The sequence below is a fragment of the Rhinolophus hipposideros genome, assembly GCF_964194185.1.
Source record: "Rhinolophus hipposideros genome assembly, chromosome: 8".
Taxonomy (NCBI): Eukaryota; Metazoa; Chordata; class Mammalia; order Chiroptera; family Rhinolophidae; genus Rhinolophus; species Rhinolophus hipposideros.
In genome coordinates, this window is record NC_138054.1 from 61,255,176 (window position 1) to 61,279,621 (window position 24,446).

The following is a 24,446-nucleotide window of genomic DNA, read 5'->3' on the forward strand; positions in this document are numbered from 1 at the left end:
TGTGGGAATCGAACTGGCAGCCTTCGGAGTTAGGAGCATAGAGCTCTAACCACCTGCGCCACCGGCCGGCCCCTGCAGCTCCCTTTCCTGCCTCCTTCTCTGCCTCCCAGGGCCAAGAGCTCCCTGTCTTGAGCCTGTTTATTTTTCCCCCATTGTGAAATGTAACCGCTCTTAAACTTTAAAAATAGAGGGATTGATTTTTATCTTGAGTTTTTGTTTGTTTCTTTCTAACTAGAGAGCTAAAAAAGATCTCATTTCCTTTATACCACTGGAGATAGTCTTACATAATAGACACAAAGAGGCACACAAGATACTCCTCCACAGCAGGGCGGAGTGGTGAAGGGCATATGCCTTGCAGTCATGCAGATTGGATTTAAGTCCTTTCTATCTCTTACTCAGCTGTGTGTCTTTGAGCAAGTGAAGCACCTTCTCTGAAGCTGTATATTTAAAATGAGGATAACATCTAAAGCTCTGGCTCATGTGAAAATTGAATGAGATAATACATATGAAACAGCACAATGTCTGACATTCTCATTAAATGGTGAGGATTGCTGGGTATAACAGCTACCGTAACACTTGCCACTGTTTTCAAAAGTGCTTTATTTGTCTTAACTCTGTTAGTTCTCCCCACTGCAAGATAAGTATTATCCCCATTTTATGGTTGAAGAAACAAATTATCCTTGCAGTCCTATAGACAGTACTTGCCCCCAGGGAGGGTGAGCAGAATGTACGCTCTTAGTCCCTAGAGCTTTCTACCCTTGGGGTGAGATGGGCATTAGAACCCTAAGTCCAAGACCCTCCCCCGCTGTCCTCTCCTCCTCCCCTGTTCTTTCTTGCTCTCCACGTTCCCTGCCTTGGAAGCCAGGCCACCTGACATGAGACTCCCTTCTTTCCCATCCTTCACTGAAGCTCAGAGCCCTGAGCCTCTGCCAAGGAGCCTCAGGCCTGCATCTAAGCCATTTGTCAGGCTGCCAGAGGGCTGGGCAGCCTGTCCGTTTTTCACATACACATATCAGAGCAGCTGACAGAGCTGGGCAGGCTTGGCAATGGCTTTAGCTGTGAACAGAATCTCAATGAAGGCTCTTGCTCAGCCTATAGTGGGTGTTTATACCTGGGGGCCTGCCCTGGCAGTCAGGAAGGAGAGTAATATTGCTGGCTCAGGGCCCAGCTGCCAGCCCCTGCCCCTCTGCTGTGTGATGGTTTCTTGTCCTCAACATGTTGAGAACTGTTTAGTTGTATTTGATATCCACTTGCTTCCTGTGTGTGTGTGTGCATGTGTGTGCATGCATGTATGTGCGTGTATATCTGTGTATATGTGTGTATGTGTGTGTATGTATGTGTGTTTGTAGCAGGGAAGGTTAGTGACTCCTCATTCACCTCCAACCTGGTTTCCTGGTGTAGAGAACACATCCAGCAGAGTGGGAGTGTGGGAAGAGAAAGGGAGCATAAGGAGGAAAATAATAAGGATTCTGAATCCACTGGGAAAATAAAAGTCAGAGGGAAATGAAGGAAACTTGAAAGAAAACTTGGAAAATATATAGATTATCTTAGACCACGTAATCTGACACTTTTCTACTTAAACATGCTTAATGACAACCAAAACTGGACATAGGAGTTCTGGAGGTTCTGAGGTGAGGGGACAAAGCAGCTCCTTATAAAATTTATTTAAACATTATCTTTTATCTTCGAAATCCATACAACCTAAACATAAATGTACAATACAAACCTGAAATAGGTCTCAGTCATCCATTTCTTTATTCTCACCTTCAGAGTTGCACCCCCCACCCTACTTCTCCAGACCCCACGCCCCTACTAGTGGTTCTGTGGGCTGACTATAGGTTGTGCCTTCTGGTGCCTGGAAACACACCCTAACCAATGGCCTCAGTGTGGGCAGGAAGGATTCAGCAAGCCTGGTTATGTGTTAGCACTGAGCATTGGGGATGCAGAGATGAGGCAGACCCAGCCTCCATCCTAAGGCAGCTTACAGTCCAATGGGAGAGGCAGACCCAATACCGGATTGTTATGGCACAACATGGTCAGGCTGGAGCAGCAGCAGCAGCTACACGTGGGGGACGCATACTCCACACAAGGCATTTTACATTATCTCAGATCCCAACATAATCCTGGGCAGATATTATCAGACTTATTACAGAGGTGAGGAAACCAGAGCTAAGAGGGCATATGGTGTGTCCCAGGTCATGCAGATGACAGGGGGGGCAAACAAACAAGATTTCAATTCCGGCCTCTTTTATTTCAAAGTTTAGGTTCTTCCTACTCTGTTGACTCCTGTAATAAAGAAGAGGATGACCTAGAGAGACAGAAAATGAGCCCAGCCTGGGCGGATGGTCAGGAAAGTCTTCCTACCGGAAGCAGGGCTAATATTGAGTCTTAGAAGGATAAGTAGGAGTTGGCCAGGCATCCGCAGCAGGAAGGAGAGAGTTTAGGTACGGGGAAAGGTCATGTGATAAGTATGGAATAGTGAAACGGCATGACTGCCTCTGGAGCTGACTGGAGTGAATGATGCTATAGAAAAGTGATAAGATATGAGACCAGAGAAATGGGTAGGGCCAGATCGTAAAGGCTTTTCCGGGTAGAACATTGTCCTTAAGTCTCTGGGGAATCAATAGAGGTCTATTAAGTGGAGGGGTGACACGGTCAGATTTGTGCTTGGGAGTGCTATCTTCAGCCAGATGTAGAGAATAAATTGGAGGAGGAGAAATTGGAGACTGTCTCAATATCTATCCATCCACTTCTGTTTGTCTCCGTCATTTATCCATGTTTTGGTCTCCTCTGTCTTGTCTCTCTTTGCCTGTATCTGTCTGGTTGTCAGTTTCTACCTCTATCTGACTTGCCTGTTTATCTGGTCCCTCAGCCTCCCTATGTAACCCTAGGCAAGACACTTCACAACTCTGAGACAAGGGTCCCTCATCAATAAAACGAGGATCATAATGCTAGCCTCGAAATGTTAATTTAGGGATTAAGTGTGATATTGCATCGTAAAATCTGTTTATATATTACAAAGTACCATACAAATGTGAAGGATTATTGTCTAGCTATTGCTCTCTGAGGTGTTAGGAAGTTTTTTTGTTTTGTTTTTGAACCCATTTTCATTGAGTATCTAGGTTAGGCTGGACGCCTTGCTCTATATCTGGTAGAAGAGGGAGTTTATAATGAATCAGAAACAATGGCAGCCTTCTAGAGGATCACGGGAGAGTAGAAGTACAAAAATCAAGACTAGAAGCATCTGTTATGTGTTGCTAACTTGCTGCCTATCTGTCTGGTTGCCTGTCCATCCATCCATCCATCCATCCATCCATCCATCCATCCATCCATCCATCCATCCATCCATCCATCCTTCCGTCTCTCTGACTCTTGAGTTGTGCTTATATCTGTATTCACAGGCAGTCCCTAACTCACAACCGTCCAATTCACATTGGCTCTCACATGAAACCCCCTCCCCACTAGGGATCAATGCAGTTATGAGAGCCTGTGCCTTTACAACAAGAGAAAAATAAACTGCACCGTGGCCACTGCTGTAGATGACTTGGAAGGTGCCTTCTTTCTTTACAGTTTTAGGACTCTCTCCACCCCTTCCCACTCGCGTGGTTCCCAGGACTACCCTGAAGATTTGAGCTGGTCTCCCTTATTCCATAAGTCAAGAAAGCTAGGTTAAGAGCCCCAAGGAGCTGATTTCATTGAGCTCTACAGTCCCTGTGGCTTACCTAGGACTGCCAGACAGTCCCCAGGCACTTCTAAATATCCATGTCTTTAACAAAGATTGTGAAGAGCTCCTGGTGATTTTGCCCTGTAAGCCCATTGTCTCTGAAATGTCCTTAAAAACCTAGTATTGTATAGTAGAGAGCAGGTTCTGTTTTGCCTCTTTGTGCTCTGTGACTTCAAGCAACTTACCCAACCACTCGGGGCCTCCATGTCAGAGTCAAAAAGATGAGGATAATACTTCCTATTAGGATTGTAAGGATTTAATGATATGATGTCCAACGTGAAGTGTTAGCACAGAACCCAATGTTTGTATGCTCAATGAATTGACTCAGAGTTGGGCCTCAGATTTATTTTTTGTTTGTCATGAAACATATTGTCACTGACCCAAACACCCTGTCTTTGTGGTTTGGTATATATTTGTGTGAATGAACACAGATGGGTCTGGGCAAGTGTAGTTGTATGTAGATGTGTGTTTTAAAATGCAATGCCCCACTTACTAGATACTGGAAGAGGGTCACTCCATGGAACTTTCTGCGACGAGGGTGGTGTTCTGCACCACCCATTAAAGGTAGCTGCCAGCCACCCATGGTTACTGAGCACTTGCACTGTGGCTAGTGCAACTGAGGCACTGAAATTTCCTTACCATAATTTTAATTAAATTTAAATAGTCATAAGTGTTAGTGCAGTCCTAGACTATGCCCTTGCTTTTAAAGACACCTGAAAAAAAATTACTTGAACACCTACTGTGCTTCAAGTACCTGGACTTGCAGTAACTCATTTCATCCATGTCAGCCATGAGAGGAATGGTCTTATTGTCACTTCCTGTTTGCTGATAAGGAAACTAAGACACAGAGATATAAGGTGACTCCTTCAGTATCACGCAGCCACTTCAGCAGGGTTTGAACCTAGATCTCTAATCCCCAAACCCTTCTCGTTTCATGAGCTATGCTGTATTTCCTGTCTGCAAACATCAAGTGTATTCCCATTGCCTCAGGAAGCACTCAGCTGTTGCACCTGGGGGCAATGGCGTATGGCACCTTCCTGACTGGGCCCTGCATCACCTCTCTGAGCTCCTCTCGCATGACTCTGCCTGCCCTCGCTCACTGTCTCTAAGTCCAAGGCTTCCTTGTTTCTCAATGATCTCGTCAGGCAGGCTCCTGCCCTCAGACCTTCCTCTTGGCACTTACCCCAGTCTGGCTCCAGGGTGCATGTCTAATTTCCTCTTATGAAGCTGATCACTCTGGCTGCAGGATGGAGAGTGGATTTGGGTCCTGAGGGAGAGAAGGAGGTGTCCTGAGAGGAAACAGACAGGTCAGCTCCGTGGCTTCTACAATAGTCTGGAACTACAACAGCAGCCACCGTCGAAAGCCAAGCTGCTGGCCTCCTGGCCCAGAGCGTCACACACTGTTAACTGTCAGAGCTGGAGTGACCGTTAGAGGTCATCTAGTGCAAAGCGCTTATTTGAAGAATGATAAAACTGAATCCCAGAGGCGAGAATGTGGTTTTCCCAAGGTTGGCTAAGTTGGTGCAAGAGCTCTCATTTCCTGATGTGTTCTTTTCCCTGCTCTAATCTTTCTCCTGTATCACAAGACCTCATAAAAATAGAGGTTTTCCTATTACACACATTCTTACCTCTATTCCAATCCTGGTTTTTTTATTTTTTTTTTATTTTTAGAGACAGTCCCTATTTTCTTAAAGGCCACTGCATCACCTAAAAGGCAGGATTTCAGTTCTCCCTAAACAAATCAATTTTTACAAAGAATGAGCAAATCTTCCCCCAGAAGTCTGAGCATATCCTCCAGAGAATACAGAAATTCATACAAGATGTCTTGGAAGAAGATAGAAAAAAACCTTATTCCATTTTTTAGAGACAAAGGAAAAAAACACAAAAGCCCAAACCTAACTTTTCTGATGCCTGATAATATTCTTCTCTCATCTCTCATTTCCCCACAACTATTTTGTCTTAAGGCTCTGGGCGCCTGTGGGAAACTGCTGTGTGATTTTTATCTCTATGATTAAAGTGTTACAGTTTATTGAGTTCTTTACATCAGCAGCAAAATCTGCAATGCAGGATTTTTACATAACACCTCATTTTCTTCTTGCACCATTACTGTTATTAACCTGGTGGCAATAAACAGAAAATACAGCTTTGCTTATGATGTACTCTTTAGCTTTGTTCCAATAGCAAGAAATGAAAAAAAAAAAAAAAAAAGGAAGGAACCCAGAGGAATAGAGAAGAATTTTTTACCCGTTATATCCCTTTGATGTCTGCCCTTCTCTCTCCCTATTCCATAACATTTTTCACAGAAGGTCAAGGATGGAGATCATCTCTGCTCAGGCATGTTTTCTTCTCCCTCATTAATCCATACATTTATTTATTCAATAAGGATTCCCTCAGCACCTACTATGTCCCAGGCACTGGGCTAGGTGTTGGAGATACAATGATTCCATGTCCTGACCAGTGCTTAGTCCAGTGGGGGAAATAGACACACATAACAATGATAATGAAACTGTGAGATGAGTGTAATAAATGCGGAAGGTTGAGTGACAATGTCAGTGAAAGAGGGCATGACCAACTATATCCAGATGAGTTAAGGTACTCTTCACAGAAGAAGAGATGCTTGTTTCGGACCCTGAAGGATGGCTAGGTAGAGCACGACCTTCTCGTCTGAGGGAACAGCATCAGCAAAGCCTTGGAAAGCACAGAAGAGCATGACATGGCCTGGAAGCTGCCGATTTAGTATATGTAGCTTTAGTAAAGCATCGGGTGCCTGTTAGCAGACAGCAGGAGATGAAGTTCGAGACAGAGACAAGTCATCAAAGACCTCATATGCATATATGGGAAATATTTCCCGTGCCTGCTGTTAATCTGCTCTCTCTTGGCTCCCCTAAGACCAGGCCAAAATTAGAGATTCAAGACAGAATGTCATCATGGGAAGAATTTGTACTGTGGATAGAAGGTCTAGGTTCTATCCCTGACTCTGCCACTTAGCTATGTAATCTTGAGCTGTGTATTCATCTGCGAAATGGGTATGGTGAGAATGAGACAACACTGCAAACAAATTGTGTAGGTGTCCGTGGTATTTCATGTGTCAAAGGAAAGGGTGTGGGGAAGCAAAATTCCAGACAATTCAAGAGGCAGAGAAGCCACAAACTCATTCTATGGGACTTTGATAAAGGTTTTTATGTAGTCAAAGGAAAGGGTGTGGGGGAGCAAAATTCCAGACAATTCAAGAGGCAGAGAAGCCATAAACTCATTCTATGGGACTTTGATAAAGGTTTTTATGTAGTTGTATTATAACCTTTTAAACCGCAATTACTTTTGCACCTACCTAATATATGAAGGGAGCTGCACTGCTCTGGGACTTCTCTTTAAATCAAGAGATAAAGCCTGGTTTGTCCCCACACATCCTTGTCTGACCCTAGCTCACCTCTCACAAATGCCCCCTCACTCCTTGCTGCTTGCTGGCTAAGGGAAACAGTCCATACAATCAATCTCTTTTCCTCCAGAGAGTGAAAGCCTATAGCAAAGTAACAGCTGGGAAAAAAACCCCTGCCCTCATCCCATTTACATTCCAGTGGGGGACACAGATGTTTGCGTATGTATATTTGGTGTTTGATTTTTTTATACTCTTGTTCTGATTCATATACCCTATCAAAAATGTGCCATGCTTATGCTTACCTGTATTAATAAAGAGCTCTATTTTTATAGGAAACACACAATTACATGGGTAACATGTTTCCTTCACTCAAATAGCTGTGTTTAGGAAAAATCAACTTGTTTGGATCAAAATGACATAACCTAAGAACAAAAACCATCTGATAGCATCTTACCCGAACTGGGACAAGTACCGAGGAGGCACGTGTTCAATTCAAACTTACAAGATGGTGACGTCCTCAGTCTCAGTGAATGGCTCCACCATCCACCGGGCTACTCAAGCCCGAAACCTGGCAATCAGTCGACATTTAGGCCCCATATCCAGCACGATGGATCTTACTGTGTAAGAGCTCTCATATCCGCACACTTCCTCTCATCCTCCCTGCCCTTGCTTTAATTCAGAACCTTGTATTTTCAATTAGTTTTCGCTTGGAATGTAACAAAAATGTCCTAACATTCTACATGCCGTTGAGGCCCACAACCTCTATTTCTTCCCCGCCACAGCCTCCTGAACAGTCTTTCTAAAATGCAAACGTCCAATAATCCTTCTCTCTATTTTCTACGAGACGGGAAAAGTCCTGAATTTTTAGTGTCTTTCAAGTCCTTCCATGAATGGGTCCGTGGAAGCTTCTCCAGCCCCTTTCTGACTCCACCCCCTCTTGCCCTTCCATCAGACCAAACACCTGAGAGTTCTCTTCATGGTCCGGGTGGGTTTATTTCTGGAGGATTTTGCTTCCACAGCTCCGTTTGCCGAAAGCACCATTCTCTCCACTGGAGGCTCCTTTCCGTAGCGTCCACTTGGTGAACACCTTCTTGTCTTTCCAGATCTGCTCAATAGTCCCCGCTATGGAGTCTCTCCTGACCACCCAGTAAATCGATGGTTCCTTTGGCTGTCCTTCATCCAATCTTCACATGCGTCTCTCAGAGCACCTGACCGACTTATGTACACTTGTTAGTTTCTTTGTCTGTCTTCCCTCTCTGCACTATGAAAAAAGAGAAAGAGGTAGGAAAGGGGGGACAGGTGGAGAGAAGGAATAAAGTGAGAAAAGGGGCAACGTGAGAAAGGGGGAGAAGAAAGGGGGAGAAAGAGTAAAGGAACAGATATCAGGTCCCTACCTGCACCTTTCTTCTCTGCTCCTACTCTCCCCAGGCACCTATACTGAAGAAAGCAGACAGGAATCCTCTTATTTTTCTCCAGGATAAAGTACATAGTTTCAGCATAAAGGTTGGCACCCCTGAACACTTCTTTGAAAAACGGTGATATCTCCTCCAACAGATGAAAAGGCTGAATTCGCCTGAGGAAATGGCTGAACTGCTGTCTTGCAGTAGGCTCTTCCCACAGGGCCATACCCAGGGAAAGGACCCTGCACTCAGGTCTTGAAGGAGATAAGGTGGGAAGGGCTGGCAGAAGCTGTCTTCAGAGGCCAAAGGGAGGAGAAAAACAAAACAAGACAGTGCAAAGCAGGAAGACGTGATGATTGAAAGATAGAAGACTCTCAGGGCATAATGGGCCCTGAGAAATCACCAAATCCATTCTCTAGTTGGGGGAGTTGAAGAGAGGAAAGGGTCACAGAGCACGTTAGTAGGAGAGACTAACTCCTAATTCCCAAGATAAGTTTCCTGGGAAGAAAGGAATTAAGATTGAATTCCTGGGACCGACTACACTCCCAGCTCAGTGGTTAGATGTACGTTGTTACCCCTCTGGATCAGCTAACAACCTCCTACAGGAGATGTCTCCAGTCAGGCACACATATTTACTGAGTTCCTAATATGTTCCTGGGGGTGCCCTAGTTTCATCAGCCTTTGATTTATAATGAAGCAACATTAACTTTTAATTATGAAATTAAAATGTCCCTCGGCTCTCACAGGCTTAAATATTATATCTCAGTCCTCTGCTTAGTTTGCCTCATCTTCCTGCTCAGACTGGGGCTTCCTGGGACAGTATGGCTTTTCCACGTGTATGTATGTCCACGCTTGATGCAGAAGTGGATCCCCAGGAGATCCCCCCCCAAGGGCAAGGATCAAGCAGAGGCTTTGCAGGCGGTGAGATGCAAGTTAAAACTCCAGTTCAGGCCCTAACCTGCTATGAGATCTCCACAAGCCAGTCTCTGAGCTTCTTTCTGAGAAATAAGATCGTGACCCCATTTACTTCAGTGGATTGTTGAGAGAATCAAATGAGTTACCTTGGTGTGGGACTGGTTTATAAGCTCTCAAACATGCAAGATGATGGTCATTGTCAATAGATGTCCTATTGAATAAGGAATAAACTTACATTTATGTAAGCTGACTCGCCACGCCCCCTCCATATATGTGTTACAATAGTCCCCGTACCTCTCCTTGAACCTTTCATTGCACATGGAGCTACTTTCAAAATGCCCATCTTCCCTGCAAGGTTTTGAGCTCAAGTTCCACATCCCTGGTGCTAAGCACAGCGCCTGCACATAGTATCACTGTGTGACTGAAAAGAACGCATTGAGAGCGGGTAAGCCGCCGGACAGTTTGCTAGGCACAAAGCCAGTTCCCTCATTTAACTCCACGACATTCCTGTGAGTTTGGGAATATTATCCCCAATTTTTAGGTGAGGAAACTGAGGCTCAGAAAGGGAAAATAATTTCTACAATCATGGCTACACTGACACTTGAAGCGAAGCCTACCAGATCCCCAAACCCCACTGCTTCCTTCTTATTCTCATCGTTGCCATGGTCGACACTAGAGTCACCAATCACTGCTATGGGAGCAGGAGACCGAGGTCAGGTGTTCCTTCGCCCTGGGAAGGTCTGTTATGAACCCAGACCTCCTGCTCTGAGCCTCTGGTCTCTCTCCCTTTTTCTAGGCAGAGGTGGAGAAGAGGATGGAAGCCAAGGAAGGCTCCTTCCTGCCAGCCCTGGCCTGGCTCCTCCTGGGTCCTTAGAAGGGGAAGATGCAAAAATACCTCCGTATATATATAGATTTTCCTTTTCACTTCTAAGTAGAGTAGGATTGTAAGAGACAAATTGGAAGGAGAAAAATGTTTTTACTCCTCACTTGTTGCCACCGGTGTTTTTTCCTCACACCTTAATCATTACTCTCACAAATTTCCTTTGTCCTGAAGCTTATTCTGCTGAAGCCAAAGAGCCCAGAGATGCAGGGACTGGGCCACTCTGAATAGCTTAGAGATAAAGAGCTTAGCCTTAGTGCAGAAAGACTTGGGCTTAGATCTCAGTTCTGTCATGTGCAAGCTTTTTGACTCAGTTTCCTCATATGATGATAGAAGTACTTACTTCACAGGGTTGTTATAAGAATTATTACAAGACCATACATAGGAAGCTGTCAACAGCTTTCAATGGTGGTGTCATGGTTAAGAGCACGGACTGTAGAGCCAGACTGCTTGGGTTCTTCCAGTGACCACCCTGTATTCTGGGGTCCCCTGCCAAGTTACCTTATCTATGCCTCAATTTCCTTATTTGTAAGTGATGTTTCTGTCTGTTGGGGTTTCGAGGATTAAGGAGTGCCTGGCACGTAGTAAGTGCTCTATTGTTACTTTTATCCTCCCTCTATTGCTCCTCCAGATGGAATCTAGGCCCTGAGACTCCTGTCACCACACCTCTCACTGCTCCTTTCTCCAAATCCAGGATACCTGGTTCATTCATTCATGTATTAATTTAGTCACGTAACAGATGTCTCCTGAGTACTTACTGTGTGCCGGGCCCTATGGCTACGGCAGTAGACTAAGCAGGATCCTAGCCTTTATGGGGTTCGCAGCTCACTCCCTCCTGTTTTCTTGGTTTTCATGAAAGCACACTGTCCTTGTTTCTCCTACCTCCCCGGCCACTCTAACTCTCCTTTGCTTCTTCCTACTAAACTCAACTCAACTTCAGAGGCCGCAGTTAGTCCCCATCCTGGCCTACACCACCTCCCAGCAGTGTTGAATGTCACTCCCCTCGTAGTGGTGCCTACCTTTTATCTCCAGTTCAGTCCTCTCCCCAGGGTTCCATTTCCATCTAGTTAGCTGCCTACTTGTCACTTCCCATGTGACATCCGCATCAGAACTCTTGATTTCCTCGCCTCTGTGCCAACTGGGCTTCATCCCAGTCTTCTCCATCTCTCTACATGGTACCACTGTCTCACTTGTTGAAGTCACAAACCTATGATTCATCTTGGATTCTTCCTCCGTATAATCCATGCACAGGTCTGATGGAGCTGTGGCCAAAATATTTATCAAATGCGTCCTTCTTTTTTCATTTCTGCTACCACCACTCTAATGCAGGCTACTGTGATCTCTTGGGGAACTGTTCATCTGCTTCTACATATGCCCCACTAAACTCCATTATCTACGCAATAAGCAAAGTCATCCTTTACCGTGCTCCCCTGTGAAAATGACTTTCCACTGTACACAGGATACACTACCAGCTCTGGGCCCACCCTGAAAGGCCTACGTGAGCCAGACCATGTCAACCTCTATCCAGGCTCATCTCCCATGTCCATCACAGTCCAGCCACTACCCTTTGAAAATGCCACACTCGTCCTTGCTTCAGGGCCTTTGTTTGCCCAGGATTGTCTTCCCAGCCTCTTTGAATGTCTTATTCTTATCATCCTTCAAGGCTCAGCTCAAATGTCAGAGGCCTTTCCTAATCATACTACCTAAAGTAGACTTCCCTGATCCACCAGTTAGTCCCCATCCTGTGGCTTACCTTAGTACATTCCTAGCATGGAGTACAATGTGTGATCACCTTGCCTGGTTGCTGTTCATGTTCTGTCATCCCCACCTGGGTGCCAGCTCCTTAAAGGCAGGAACCTCATCTATTGTTCACCCCCAAGTCCTGGAACATGGCAGGTTCATAGTAAATATTTGTCGAATGAATGAATGAACGAACTGATGATAAACACTTTAACAGAAGGATATTTTAAAAATCTGTGGAGTCCAGAGAAGAGAGCTACTGTCACTGGGAAAGTCAAAAAAGGTGCCTTCGATAAGGGGCCATTAGGCCTGGCAGTGAAAGATGAGCAAGATGTTACCAGGCGGGGAAAGGAAGGGAGGGCATAGGCATTCCCACCAGCAGGAGTTGCAGACACAGAAGCACAGAGTAGGGAACATTCATGTGCTTGGGAAGTTGCAGGTGTTCTATCAGGCTGGTGTGTAAGATGGAGAGAGACAAGAGATAAGGGCCCGTAGCCCGTGCCCTCGGTTTCCAGGGCTAGCTGCTTGGGTTTCTTATCTGGTTGCCCCTGTTTTTGTCCCCATCCTTTTTGGTGCAGGAATTTCTGTCCAGCCACATTCAGGACGTACCTGAGGAAGGAAGCCTTAACTGTGCCACTTCAGCAATCTAGACCATATACGATAAAGGACCTTTACACGGTTTCGTTTGTTTGATTTGCTTGGTTGTTTTTAAAGAAAGAGTTCTCAATTCTTTTCTGAAAAATGTTCCTTTCTGCCTTAGGACAGCACCCAACTTCCATAAATATCTACTTAAACTTTTTTTAAAAAGGAGATATTTTAGATATAGATAGATAATTAAAAAAAAAAAAGATTTGGAGCTATGCCCATGAGGAAACAGCTTCCTAGGGCAAATCTCATCAAGGTAGCTGTCTGGATGTTCTCTAACACTCCTCACTCCTACCCCTCCCCTCCATGCCCTTCTAAGAGGCTAAGCCTGAGGGGGTCAGTCTTCAGACCTCACGGTCCCCCAGCTCAGAGATGGAGGAACCTGCCCAGGACTTCCTTACGTATGATTCTGATCAGGGAGATTGCCTTGCTAGACACAGAGAGCTCCTGGGAACGCAGCAGGGTGCAGGGTACCAGCTTGCCCCCAGACGCCCAGGTTTAAATCCCAGCTCTGCCACTCCCTGCTGCATAACCCTGGGCAAGTTACTTAAAGCTCTCTGAGCTCCAGTCCCTCTGCTATGACTGGAATTAATAAAGCAGCTCACCCTCCTCAATTTGCCATTAGCCCCGTGTAAGCTTGTTTCTTTCTCATCTCCAAACCTGAGATAAACCACTCTGTCCTTCCTGGATTGCATGTCCCTTCCTTCAGATTGAGTCTGTAATAAACCATAAAGTACAGCCCAAATGTGAAATTCAGCACCACAGCTCAGTTTTGGCCCGTGCCCAGTGAGGTGAAGCAGAGAGGCAGCTCAGAATGTAGAAAGAAAGAAAAAACACGACAAACCCATTTCCTCCCCAGTGTCTAGGAAGAAGCAAACTCCACACTAAATTATGTTGCAAATATGCCCTAAGGTAGTTTTAATTTTATTGGCACTGATTTTAATTTACTCTTTAGGCCCCTGATTGCAGATGAGCTGTTGGCTGCTGGCAAGGGGACAACCCTTATCACTTGGTTTTAATTAAGGTTCTTAAGTTTAGAAGGAAAGAATAGAGATGCTTTCTTCTACTTCCATTCTCAATCCCAAATTGTAATTAAGGGCCATGCATTAGTGACACAACCCTTGCTCAGACGTGGTTGCAAAAAAGTACCAAATGTGACTACTGGACAAAACCTAAGATGATTAGCTCATTCATTTAATTCACTCATTCTTCCATTGATTCATTTCTTCACCAAACCTTTATGGTAACCTATTATATGCTTGGCCTGGCTCTGATCCTATGGATTTAAAAAATTAACAAAGTATGGTCTCTGCCCTGAAAAGGCTCACATTCTAATGGGAGATAGAAATAAACAAAGCATTATTATGTCATGTGTCAAGTGCCATGAGAGAGATTTGTACTCTGAATTATGAGAGTACAGAAGAGGCTGGTAACTTATCCTGAGGGATTAAATAAGGTTATTTGAATTGAGATTTCTTACTAGTCAGATGAGTAATATTAGCTGCTATAACAAGAAATCCCCAAATCTCAGTCTCTTAATACAGTAAAGGTTCATCAAAGTTTAATGCCAATCAGGTGACTCCCCTGACAGTTTTCCTCCCAGTGTTGATTCAGGGACATGGGCTTCTTGCTTGTTATGCCATTGTTGTTTTCACATGTAGCTTCCATGCATAAGAAAGAATGTGGGTGATTATATATGAGTTTTATGGCAAGGCCCAGAAGTGGCAGTTGTCACAACTACCCACACATCTCCTTACATCTCAACCAAATGTCAAGGGAGACTGGGAAATATCTTCCATGATCCAGGGAAAGGAAATGGTATTGGTGAGCATCTAGTCAGTTTCTCCCTTAAATTATTAGGTTGCATCAGAGTTAGTCAGGTAAAGAGAAAATGTGTTCTCATCAGAAGAGATACTGGTTATGTGTAAATGTGGCGACAATAGTCATGAGCATAGCGGTCTGAGGTACTCCAGGTCGCTCCATGTAGCTGGAGTGTAAAATATCAGACAAGTGGCAAGAGCTGAGCCTAGACAGAGGGCAAGGACCACATCATGCAAGGCCTTTTAAAATCTATTAAGGGGCTTAGACTCTATCCTGTGAGCAATAGGGAAGTGTAGAACAGTTTTCACTAGGGAAGTAACATGATGTGTTTGCATTTAAAATGCTCACTGTGAAGCAGCAAGGAAACCAGGTAAGAAGCTATTGTAGTAGAACAAGTAAGAGAAGACAAGACTTGCATCAGATAGGGTCGCTGTCCTCAAGGAGCTCATAGCTAGGCAGAGATACTTACCAGCCATATTAGGTATATAGTAACAGGTCCGGATATCAACATCCAAGCGCGAGGCTGCTTGTAAAAGAATGAGGGATTTCTTTTAACTGAGGATGAGAAAAAATCATCAAAAGTTTAAGGAAGTCAAATCTTTATCTCATCCAACAACCACTTTTAAAAGATGAGGAAATTGAGGCACAGTGAAGAGTTGCTACTTGCCCAGGGCCACAGATTCTATTAATATTAGAACCAGAGTTAGAAACCCTGCTTCTGCCGTCCATACGCCATTCTAACTGGGTCAATACAAGCTCATAAAGTCAGTTTAGGCACAAAACATAATCACAATGTTGTTGCAATTAGTATTTGTGGTCTTTGGCATTCCCAGAAAAGTGCTGAATACGTGTAATGAAGAAGAAAAAGAACTAAGACTTCAAACTCAGACCCTATTCGGGTCAATTTCCTATACCTTTACTCTAATTCCAGGCCCTAGAATCTCAGAGTGGGAAGAGACTTAGAAACTACTCATCCTTTAACGTTGTTTTGAAGGTACTAGCTATGCAGTTAGAGATGAAAAAGAAATTAGAATAACAAAAACTAAAAAAGAAATGAAATTTCTTTATGCAGGTGATAAGATTTCAAACCTGGAAAACTGTCCCCTTATTCACTCGCTCTCCCCAGGCGTCCTGCCTCCTTGCTGTTCCTCAAACATGCCAAGTCTAGTGACTTTTGCATTTACTCCTTCTTCTTCCTTGAAGACTCTTCCACCCGATATCCTTGCTCTCTTACTCTAGTTAAGTTTCTGTTTTTCTAGAAACTCTGTTACTTTCGATTCTCTTCCTGTACTTTATTTGTCTCAAGCATTAACACCTCCTGACACCTGTATGTTTATTAATTGATTTATTTGTTTTCTTTCTCCATAGAATGCAAACTCTTTGAGATCAGGAGCTTTCTATTATGTTCATTGCGATATTCTTAGTGCCCAGACAGTGCCTCGTACATAGCCCCAGTGCCTAGAACGCTGTGTGACACGTAGTAGGTAATCAGTGACTATTTGTTGAATAAGTAATAAAATGAAAAACAAAAGAGAAATTATTAGAAATAATGAAATTAGTAAAGTGTCTAGGTAAAAATTTAGTACGTTGATAACAAGAGACTTTATATTTATAAAGAACCACCAGTTGGAAGGTTTAATAGAAGAAAGCATCATATTTATAACAACTAAAAATGTAAACTCCCTTAGCATCAACAAAAATGTTCAGGGTCTATATGAAAAAAAAAACAAAAACAACAACAAAACTTTTAAAACTTCCTGCTGTACCCAAAAGAAACTTTTAATAAATAGAAAGTCAAAATATATTCTTGAATTGGAAGGCTCAAATCATAAGAGTCAATTCTTCCTACATTAATATGAAAATCTAATATGATTATATTACAAATATTGAGAAAATTGATAGGATTTGGGGAGCAAGAAAAACTAAATAAGCTACTTATAAAGATCATACAGAAAAATATCCAAGGCAATACACGAAAAGTTGGGAAAAGCATAATGAGGTGATAATAGCCCTCCAAATATCAACATACATTGTAAACATAGTTAAAACTGTATGGTACTGACACACAAATAGACAACTGATTAGAACAGATTAAAAGTCCAAAACTAAACCCAAATATAAAAAATTTACATGGTAAAGGTGGCTTTTCAAGTCAGGGGAAAAGATGCACAATTTAATAAATGGTGTCAGACAATAAAGTTTAATTTTTACGTTACACCCTGTATCCATGTAAATTAAATTTGAAATGAAATATTTAAATATAAAAAAGGAAACCATAAAAATAATAGAAGAAACAATGAAAAAATTTGACCCAGAAACCACAAAAGAAGAGTCATAATTCTGTGTAAAAAATTAGCATTTAAAAATTTCTGCATGGCAAGAAGTATTCATAGAAGTAAAGTCAAAAACAATGACAAACTGAAGAAAAATATTTTTATATGACACATAAAAGCTAATTTCCTTAATATCTAGTTTCTATAAATCAATAAGAAATAAAGCCCAACAATCCAGTTTTTAAAATAGGCAAAGGATATGAACAGACAATTAATAGAAAAGCAAATGCAAATATTTCTTAAACATATGAAATAATATGTTTAAACTTAACCATATAATAAAACGTAATTATACTAAGAGAAATCCAGATTAAAACTAATCTTAGAAATCATTTATCATCCATCTAATTGGCAAATATCAAAAACTTTGATACCACCCATCTTGTCAAGGTAATTGACAATGAGGTTGTATTAGGTTGGTGCAAAAGTAATTGTGGTTTTTGTACTTATTTTTAACCTTTTAAACCGCAATTGTTGTGCACCAACCTAATAATACATTGCTAGGAGTGTAAACTGGTCCTTCTAAGAAGGAAGTTAATCTGTCAATATTGACCAGAATTGCAAATGTACAGTGGACCCCGAAATTCTACTTCTAGGAATTTATCCTACATATAATTTTAAGTGTGTGAAACACTGTATATAGAGTCAATCACTAAGACATTATTTGTAACAGCAAAAGGTTGGATAACTTAAATGTCCATTAAAGGGGACTGGTTAAATAGTTTATGTATGTTCAAAAGAATGACGTAACTCTTTACATACCAAGAAAAAATTACCTCTAAGACATGTTAAGGGGTAAAAACAAAGCAGCTCTGAATAATACATTTAATATGTCACCATCTGTGTGTGTTGGGAGGAAGGGTTAGGAATTTCTACTTGTTTATATATAAACTATCTCTGGAAGGATGCATGAGAACCTGTTAGCATGAGTTGCCTCTAGGGACTGAAACTGGGTGTCTGGAGGACGGCTCTAGAAGGGAGATTTTTAGTGAAAAATCTCCCTTGAGTTCTGAACCATGTGAATCAGTATAATTCACCTGCTGATTATTGGAATCACACTAGGTGCCCAGGTGTTATGATGGGGCAGCGAAGCCACTCCGGAATGGTTATCAGAAGAGCCAGATTCTAATTCTCGCTATTTTACCAACTCGCTGTCTGGCCTTAAGCAAGTGACGTCCCCACTCAGGGCTGATCCAAGAAAGACGAGAGAGCCTGTTTTCAAGACCCTCTCTAGTCTGACATCCCAAAGTATAAATTGTAGATTTTTCTCACACATTTCTTAAGTCATCTCTCTACCTCATCCTTTCCTCTGCAGCTCATCAAATGCTCAGAGAAAAAGACAGACAATTGAAGAAAATAAAATTGCCAAGATGACTTTTATAGGGCTCCTGTTGAATCATTGTGTATTCCACCTCCAAAGCTGAAAATGATGAGTTTAATATCACACAGAGCAGTGCATCTTATATGTCTCAAAAGACAGCTTATGCTACCCAGAAAACTGGGAGCTCAGCAAGACATAATTTTTCACTCCAACTCTGAGGCAAATAAAATGACAGTCATCACGCCTGCATTCTAGAAGCAACATGGTTTTCATTTGGTTTTAACTTCGTTTGAAAGTGTCCCAAGGAGGGAGAATCCTTCTAAGTGCGGACTTTTCTTCTTTCCCAGGACTGTGTATGCTAGACAGGGATGAATAGATGGCCAGGTTTGGCTTTGGCTATTTCCAGCTTTGCCCATTGATGATGATAAGATAACTGTGCCAGGCTTCAGGAGACTTGGGGTTCAGTTCCAGTTATGCCATGAGCTTGGACGAGTCCCTTCCCCATTTGGAGCCTCTGTTATTCTCAGGAAGGATTAATAGATATAACTTGGGCTGACGTGTAGGAAGAGAAGGTTGCATTTGAGATCGAAGATCTCAGGACCTAGAAATTCCCCAGTTCCTGCTAGTCCATTACCGTTTCTGGAGTAATCTCTCTGAGGTCATTTGTTCAGTCATTCTGCACACAATTGCCAAGCATCCTTCATGTACAGGCACTGGGTTCTTTACAGACAGTCCCCCTACCTTCAGGAAACCCATAATGGGAATGTTAGCAAGTAATACCATATCAAGCTACGGAGGACCTTAAATATGTGTACGCAAACAGCAGAGAAAGACTAGTCACAATCACCTTGACAGATTACAAGGTGGTGTTTTTTTCCATACACTATTTACATATTATTGGGGAGTGGATGTGGCACATGAAATGAGGTTAAATAAAAGAATTAACTAGGCTATCATAGGTAAAGCTCCCGGAATGGGGCGTGGCATGCATTAAATATGCAGTAAATGATAGTAGTTATTATTACAGTATTTGATTCCCACTGTAACTTGCTGAGGTTGGAATTACAATAACCACTTTTCAAATAAGAAAGGTGAAGCTCAAAGTGGGGCCATGATTTACCCAGACCCCTTCAACTAGAAGTGGCCCAGTTGGACAAAACCATAAGCAGGTCCAGTGTAAATACAAATGTGTTGCCTGAAGGTATTTCTCACAAATCAGAGAAACACATTCTAATACCTTTAGTTAATGACTGTATTTACTGTTCTGAGTAAGTGCCACCACGACTTCACCCAACAAAAACCTCACTTCTTCAGAAGAACGCTAAGGAGGGACGCTAATGATTGGGCTCTCAGACCTGAGGGATATGATATTAAAATTGAGGAGAAATTGATCCTCACAGGTCTTACCACCTCCGATCACATTGCAAATGGCTGCTAAATCAGTTGACACACAGGACCTACTCAAAAAGAAGTGTCTGTGTGTGGAGGTGGGGGGAGAGCTGTGTCTGGTCCCTTTAAGGTAAGCTCTGTAACCCCAGACTTCTCATTTGTTATCCTTTCTCTCAACAGAAAACAAGCCTGGAGTTTTATATTGACATCCACGCCCACTCCACAATGATGAATGGTTTCATGTATGGCAACATCTTTGAGGATGAAGAACGGTTCCAGAGGCAAGCCATTTTTCCCAAGCTCCTCTGTCAGAATGCTGAGGACTTCTCCTATGTAAGTCGAGAGCTCTCTCTCAGCCAGCCCCAGCTACCCCTCCCCACCCTGCCCCTCTCCCTCTCTGTCTCCTCACTCAGTTCAGTTTGGTTTAACATTTACGGAACACCAACTCTGTACCAGGTCTTGCGTGGATGATAAAGATAGAGATAAAAAGCTACGCTGTGCCCTCAAGCCACTCATCACCAGTCAGGAAGGAGATCCTTTGAAAAGGCAGCGAGTGCTTGGTTTTTCTGAGGAGCTGGCATTTGTTTAGTTGATCTGACTCCAGCATTAACAAGAGAAGAAAGTCACTGAGCAACTGCGCCCCTGTCCCATGTCGGACCCTGCCCCAGGCCTCTTTTCATCTGCCGCAGTTCCTGTAGTAGGAGTCGGCTGAAGAGGGTCATACGCCCACCATCTTCTTCCTCCATGACCCTTTCTGGACCTCAATTTCTTTGGCAGTAAATTGTGGGTAATAATTTCCTGCCCTGCCTGCGTCATAGCTTCCTAGGGGGACAAATTCAGTAACAGATATCAAAGTACTTTCAGGGAGTGAAGACCTCAGCAGCCTCCAGAAACTGTTGCTGTTACTACCCACCTCCCATGCCAAGGAGGACTGGAGAGGCTGGCAGTTAGAATAATTTGCAAAAAAAAAGCAATATTGGAAAGGGCAGGGAGAAAAGATAAGGAGGGGGATCGGCACGTGGTGTGGGGATAGCAGCGAAAGTTTTTGCACATTTTCCTAAACCTCTGAGGCCTGTTATTTCCATGTGGCCAGAGGGGGAGAGGTTCACAAAGGTCCTACCGTGTTTCCCCTATTTATATTAATTTTTGCTCCAAAAGAAAAATTAGGGTGTATATTCAGGAGATCTGTTATTTTTTCATGTACAACAATCTACATTTATTCAAATACAGTCATGTCATCTTCTTCTGGAACATCGTCATAACGTACTAAATACGTCTGTCTGGCTGACAGTCTTAACTGGGGCTTATTTTGGGAATAGGTCTTATTTTCAGGGAAACACGGTAACAATTTTGAACTCGATGAGCTGAAAACTTGCCTGCCCATTGCTTCAGGCCTGGACATCAGTAGAGATGATAAATTTCTCCATGAGGTTTAAGATGCACATTCAAAGATCCCAGAATCTTTAAATGCCAAACCATGAAAGCAACTGGGAGATTGTATAGCCCAGTCTCCTATTTACACCCAAGCAACACATATGGCCCAGAGAAGCTGAATATCTTCAGCAAAGTCCCCCAGCATTTTGTGGTAGAATAGAAGCAGGTGGTTCCCCATTTGTAGCTCTGGGATAAAAACAGCCATGCTTGTTTCTGTAGGAATGTCTTCAGGATGGCAAGCCCTTGTCTTTTTGGAACCACTCCAATTTCAGAGCAGCCTGTGGTCTCGTGAATCCAGGTTCCCTAGGAGGCTGAGCTACAGGCCTCAGAGATCCTAATAGGGGTGAGGTTTTCAGGGCTGACAAAAGGGGTATGAGCTCAGAGCTTTATTTCTGGTCTTGCTTGATGATGTTCCTGCATTGCAGCCCTCTCAAGAGGTTAGGGACGGGGTCAAGGTCATCTACCTCAGTCCAATCTCTGTCTTCCCTCTTCTCATTCTCAGTGTCAAACTCTAAAATGAGAGCTGGATTTCACTACATGGACTTCAACGTTCCTTTCATATCTGACATTCTATGATTTTCTGATCCTTTCCTTTACCTTAACACATACACACACCACACACACACACACTTCTCTGTTTTATTCCATGTCTATTACTTGTTTTGCTGTTTTTTCTCCTTCTTTCTCTCCCTCTTTCCCTTCTTCCCTTTTATCCCGCTGAATAAGCCACACATTCTCTTAGAAAAACCATGGTTATTTCAGTTATTTAGATCTCCATGAGTTAGCCTAGACACCCTTTTAAACTCAAGTGAGCTGACTTACAACTCTGTGGAGATGTTATTATCTCCTCTACTTTGTAGATGAGGAAACTGAGACAGACGAATAAAGCCAGTTGTCTCACACCTCATATTTTGAACAGAGGACTGACACACTGACTTGCTTGCTCCTTCCTCTCTCTATCTACTGTGATGGGTGCTGTCAACACCCTAGCAAAGAAGCATCCATGATCTCTGGTGATGCTGGACATGAGATCAGCTCTCCGTAATGGAGGGGGATGCATTGTGAAGAAGTGTTGAGCTTTCTGGAGTCACTTAGTCCTGGGTTCGAATCTGTGCTGTGTCACTTCCTTGCTCCATCTCTACAAGCCTCAATTATAAGCCAGAATTATAACATCTACACCAAGAGATTATTTTGAAGTTATTTTTCCTATTAAATTTATTGGGGTAACTTGGTTAATAACATTATATAAATTTCAGGTGTACAACTTCATAACGTATCATTTGTAGACTCTATTGTATGCTCCCCACCCAAAGTCCACTCTCCTTTCATCACCGTATATTTGACCCCCTTTACCCTTTTTGTCCTCATCACCTTCTTCCCCTCTGGTAACCACCATTCTGTTGTCTGTATCTATGAGTTTGTTTTCTTTTTCATTTTTTGCTTTTTGTTTTATATCCCACGTATGAATAAAATCATATAGTTCTTATCCTTTTCTATCTGACTTACCTCACCTAGCATAATACTCTCAAGATCCATCCATGTTGTCACATATGGCAATATTTCATCTTTTTTATGGCTCAATATGTACCACATACATCTTCTTTATTCAATCACTTATTGAAGGATACTGGGGTTGTTTCCATGTCTTGGTCACTATGAAAAATGCTGCAATGAATAGAGGGGTACATATATCTTTATGAATAAGTATTTTCAAATTTTCTGGGTGGATGCCAAAAAGAGGAATTTCTGTATTATATGGTAGCTCTAGTGTTATTTTTTGAGGAACCTCCGTATTGTTTTCCATAGTGGCTAAGCCAATTTACAATACCAAGGGGTTATTTTGAAGCCTAAACGAGATACTGCAGGGAAAACAATATGATTAAGTTGAAAGCACTGCCCAAATTTTAGTACTGATTATCATCATAACATAATTGCTTCTTACTCTCTGTCTATTTTCTTGCTCCATCTGTCCCCATTCAAATTTTCACAAATATTTATTAAATGGCAGTTACTGTGTCCAAGAACTCTGCTAGATGCTTTTATTTAATTATGTTTATTTAATCAATCCTCATAATAATCCTGTGCTGTGGGATTAACATCCCACTTTTCAGATGAAGAAGCTGAGGCCCAGAGGTATTGTAAGATGTGCTCTAAATCTGATAGCCAGCAGGCACCCAGCCCTGATTCTCAACTCCCGACTTGTCTTTCGCAGTCCAGCACATCGTTCAACCGGGATGCCGTGAAAGCAGGCACAGGCCGTCGTTTCCTCGGTGGGCTCCTGGACCACACTTCCTATTGCTATACCCTAGAGGTCTCCTTCTACAGCTACATCGTTGGGGGCACCACAGCTGCTGTGCCCTACACCGAGGAAGCCTGTATCCTTGGGAGGTCCCCACCAAGCCCTGGGCCAGCCCACATCGCACTGACAGGATCCAGGTCTGGTAGGATTTACTAGGCAGGCCAGGAATTTGGTCTCTAATGCAGGTGAGGGCTGAGACTCTGGGATGAGGATGGAGGTGTCTGGCTCTGCTCATGGCATCTTTGGATCGTCTGTTTCCCGCTTGCCCTCTAATCGATACCCCTCTCCCAACTGCCTCTGCTATGCTTCAAGTCTTCCTCAGGCACCTAGACCTAGGCCTCCCCTTACCTTAGGCTGCTCTCATCTCTCTCTCTCTCCTCTCCTCTCCGCTCCCTTGGGAGGAAGTGAGTCTGCTGGCATCTAACGTGTAAGTACACAGGCTGGATGACCATTTCTGGGGCTGCTGAGGAAGACCTTGATGGTCTTGACTCCTCCTCCTAACTCTGAACATGTAAAACTCTTTCTCTTTTCACCTTCCATCATTTTGTGGTCTTGCTTTCTCATGTTCTCTTCTCTCTGCTCACTATTTTTCCTTTTACTTGCTTTTCTCCCCTTGTTCCTCTCCTTCTATCTCTCCCTTCACTCCTGTCTTGTGTTTCTCTCCCTACTTCTTATGTCCCCTCCTCCACCTTCCCTGTCTTCCCTCCTCTTCCCATCTCCCTTTCCTCTCTGCCTCTCCCTCCCCTTGCTCTGTCTTCCCACTTTTTCCTATCCTCCTTTCCTCTCCCCTTTGCCTCCCTTCCATCTTCCCTCTCATCCTCCACACACTTCTGTTTGCATTTGTATTCCTTCTGCCAAATCGCTTTTCCTCTTTGCTTCCTCATACAATGTCGCCGCAAACCCCCAAGTGTGTCATGATGAAATTAGAGGTTACTTTCTAGCTTGCCTGATTTTTAGGGGTTATTGAGTACTTCTAGTTTCCTGAGTGTTCATTTCAATTTCAAGGGCACAGCCTAAATGTTGTGACAGATTGTGACACTTTCTGTTTTCCTTTATCTTTTTTGTTTTTGAATTGACCTATTTCTTCTTTTGTATCGCTTAGCTTTCTTAGAGAAAGAATTATAGTTGAAGAAGGGAAAAGGAGAAGGTTGAAATGAACTGTATGCAAA

General features: G+C 43.0%; 1 protein-coding gene across 3 annotated transcripts in view; it reads left to right on the forward strand.

The window, feature by feature from the left end:
• AGBL4 (AGBL carboxypeptidase 4) overlaps positions 1-24,446 on the forward strand; it is a 1,079,895-nt gene that overhangs the window by 1,004,706 nt on the left and 50,743 nt on the right. For all 3 annotated transcript variants that reach the window (XM_081055075.1, XM_081055074.1, XM_081055076.1), the window contains 2 exons: positions 19,725-19,877; positions 23,191-23,353. In XM_081055075.1, coding sequence (XP_080911201.1) covers positions 19,725-19,877; positions 23,191-23,353 — 316 coding nt within the window. The remainder of the gene's footprint in view (positions 1-19,724; positions 19,878-23,190; positions 23,354-24,446) is intronic.